This window comes from Colossoma macropomum, unplaced genomic scaffold, assembly GCF_904425465.1.
Source record: "Colossoma macropomum unplaced genomic scaffold, Colossoma_macropomum, whole genome shotgun sequence".
Lineage (NCBI taxonomy): Eukaryota > Metazoa > Chordata > Actinopteri > Characiformes > Serrasalmidae > Colossoma > Colossoma macropomum.
Genome location: NW_023495667.1, coordinates 3,917 through 7,500, shown reverse-complemented (window position 1 = coordinate 7,500; position 3,584 = coordinate 3,917). Strand labels below are relative to the sequence as shown.

The window sequence follows — 3,584 nt, the reverse complement described above, 5'->3', positions numbered from 1 at the left end:
AACTGAATCTGTTGTTGATGTGAACGTAAACCAAAAAAGTGCACAAACCTCTAAACCTCTCTCTACTTCATCTTCTTCCTCGCCCAACTGTTGCCTCCTCTTCTTCAAATCAGCCGCCTACAGTCAAACAGCAAGAATGTATATGGATAACACACACACACACACACACACACACACACAGTTAACGCCCTCTTCCAGACTTTCACTCACAACCACTTCTACACACCCTACACCAGTGGTCAGCAAAAATCAATCCGCCTTGGGAGCCACAACATTTTATATCCATTTATTTAAGTAACATTTCACCATCTTGGCTGTAAATATGTCTCAGTATGTGCTGATGTACTAATATAGACTAAAAATATAATATAAACAAAAGCACGGACTCACTTTGCTCTGCTTTAAGCTTTAACACAGCTATAGCCGCTTCTCTCACATCTCCGGCAGGAAACTTTTCCGCAAAAGTGGAACAGTTTCTATAAAATGTTCTCAACGTTCGACTTTTACGAGGCTGAAGTCGCATCTTATTCTCCAGCTTCTTGTTCGAATTTTCTGGTTCCACCTTAAATGGTGCCTGAGGCCCAGAATGTAACTGCTGCACCATTTGGAACGGGAAAATTCAAACAAGAAGCTGGCGAATGAGAAACTTCAGCCTCGTGACTTTTCAGTGTTTGTCAGTTTCTCGTTGCAGATTAAACGTATCAGGAAACCAGCTGGAGTGATTATAAACACAAATAAGTCCATTCATCTCCAAATTATCAATGTCCGTCTTAAATCTCTCTCTTTACCGTTTCGTTAGCTACTAGCTGGGCGAGACTGTTGTCTGTGTTGCTATGGTGACCAGCAGTCTGCGCTGATCTTCAGGGTTAAAGGGTGAATTAGCAGTTCTACATTAACTCCAGAGTTTAAGACCATTTATTGTTAAACTGTGTTGAACGATCAGCAGAGCTTTATTTTACTGTAAAGGAGGATTATTTTATTTTTACCTACTAAACTAATGGGGCTGTGGAGCCACAACGGGGCAGTAAAGAGTCACATGGGGCTCCGGAGCCTTATGTTGCCGACCCCTGGCCTACACTGTAAATGCTGCTTACCTGAGCCTGTAATCTCGCTTCCTGAGATTTGAGTTCTTTGGCTTTCAGCTCCAGCTGCTCCATCAGCTCCTGTACATCAGCCTCCTACACACAAACACAGTACGGCATTGGTTTAGATGTTTTGTGAGGGTGCGTTTACATTTGTAGCTCGGTTCCCTCGATCCAGACCAAAGCAGACAATGGCATGTTGTTGCATTATGTTTCTGGTTCCCTTTAGGGATGTGCATCCTGACTCATTTTGCTATTTGAGTATCTGCAAGAGTTCATGAATATCATCAGATATCTGGCTGACTTAAAAACATTACATCTATTAACATCCTCTTCTGGATGCAAATGAATATCCTCTTTCGGGTGCCAGCTCTGGTATTAAGAGGCTAAAAATCAGTAGCGCAAACACGTTTTATTACTGAAGAAAAAAAGAAACGTTATGATTGTTTATGGACAAAACAGACGTCATGTTCTCTAAACCAAAACAGAAAAGTACTATTCAGATTGTTACCAGCGTAAAGTTAAAAAATCAGGGTCTGTCATGGTTTGGGAGGGTATTATTGGGTAACTTGAACATCTGTGAAAGCACCATTGGCAACAAAAGACACTCTGGAGCAACATGTGCTGCCTTTTAGATGCCGTCTTTTTCAGGGACATCCACGCTTATTTCAGCATGACAACGGCAAGAAACATCCTGCATGTGTTAAAACAGCATGGCTGTGTAATTAGAGAGTCCTGGTGCTAGACTGGCCTGACTGCAGTCCAGAACTGTCTCCCATTAAAAAGAATGGCACGCTAAACAGCAACTAAGACTCTGATTGCGCAGAAGAAGAAGGGCAAATAATTAAAAACTGGATCAATTTGGGTCTTCAGTGCCCAAACGATTATTAAGTCGCTAAAAGGAACGGTGATGTAACACAGTGGTAAACATGGTCCTGTCCCAATGTTTACAAGTACCGTGATTTTGTACTTTTGTTAATTTAAAACAGGTCAAATATAATTTACTAATCACTATTTATGTTTCCATAAATAACCTGTGAGTGCGTGTTTGGCAAATGTCAATCTTCTGTGTGTGTGTGTGTGTTTCTGACCTTCTGTGTGTGTGTGTGTGTGTTTCTGACCTTCTGTGTGTGTGTGTTTCTGACCTTCTGTGTGTGTGTGTGTGTGTGTTTCTGACCTTCTGTGTGTGTGTGTGTTTCTGACCTTCTGTGTGTGTGTGTGTGTGTGTGTTTCTGACCTTCTGTGTGTGTGTGTGTGTGTGTGTGTTTCTGACCTTCTGTGTGTGTGTGTGTGTTTCTGACCTTCTGTGTGAGTGTGTGTGTGTGTTTCTGACCTTCTGTGTGTGTGTGTGTGTGTTTCTGACCTTCTGTGTGTGTGTGTGTGTGTGTGTTTCTGACCTTCTGTGTGTGTGTGTGTGTGTTTCTGACCTTCTGTGTGTGTGTGTGTGTGTGTGTTTCTGACCTTCTGTGTGTGTGTGTGTTTCTGACCTTCTGTGTGTGTGTGTGTGTGTGTGTTTCTGACCTTCTGTGTGTGTGTGTGTTTCTGACCTTCTGTGTGTGTGTGTGTGTGTGTGTTTCTGACCTTCTGTGTGTGTGTGTGTGTGTGTGTGTGTTTCTGACCTTCTGTGTGTGTGTGTGTTTCTGACCTTCTGTGTGTGTGTGTGTGTGTGTTTCTGACCTTCTGTGAGTGTGTGTGTGTGTGTGTTTCTGACCTTCTGTGTGTGTGTGTGTGTGTGTGTGTGTTTCTGACCTTCTGTGTGTGTGTGTGTGTGTGTGTGTGTGTGTGTGTTTCTGACCTTCTGTGAGTGTGTGTGTGTGTGTGTGTGTGTGTGTGTTTCTGACCTTCTGTGAGTGTGTGTGTGTGTGTGTGTGTGTGTGTGTTTCTGACCTTCTGTGTGTGTGTGTGTGTGTGTGTGTGTTTCTGACCTTCTGTGTGTGTGTGTGTGTGTGTGTGTGTGTTTCTGACCTTCTGTGAGTGTGTGTGTGTGTGTGTGTGTGTGTGTGTGTTTCTGACCTTCTGTGAGTGTGTGGTGTGCGTGTGTGTGTGTGTGTGTGTTTCTGACCTTCTGTGAGTGTGTGTGTGTGTGTTTCTGACCTTCTGTGTGTGTGTGTGTGTGTTTCTGACCTTCTGTGTGTGTGTGTGTGTGTGTGTGTGTGTTTCTGACCTTCTGTGTGTGTGTGTGTGTTTCTGACCTTCTGTGTGTGTGTGTGTGTGTGTGTGTTTCTGACCTTCTGTGTGTGTGTGTGTTTCTGACCTTCTGTGTGTGTGTGTGTGTTTCTGACCTTCTGTGTGTGTGTGTTTCTGACCTTCTGTGTGTGTGTGTGTGTGTGTTTCTGACCTTCTGTGTGTGTGTGTGTGTTTCTGACCTTCTGTGTGTGTGTGTGTGTGTGTGTGTTTCTGACCTTCTGTGTGTGTGTGTGTGTGTGTGTGTGTGTTTCTGACCTTCTGTGTGTGTGTGTGTGTGTGTGTTTCTGACCTTCTGTGTGTGTGTGTGTGTGTGTG

At 43.6% G+C, this 3,584-nt stretch overlaps 1 protein-coding gene across 1 annotated transcript in view; it reads right to left on the bottom strand.

Annotated features, from left to right (window-relative positions):
- The window catches only part of LOC118802738 (putative golgin subfamily A member 6-like protein 3), a gene marked incomplete at its 3' end in the record, with an annotated part of 4,330 nt that extends 1,011 nt beyond the window's left edge, over positions 1-3,319 (bottom strand). The window contains 3 exon segments of the mRNA XM_036563206.1: positions 49-117; positions 1,095-1,178; positions 3,311-3,319. Coding sequence (XP_036419099.1) covers positions 49-117; positions 1,095-1,157 — 132 coding nt within the window.
- Positions 3,320-3,584: the final 265 nt, after the last annotated feature.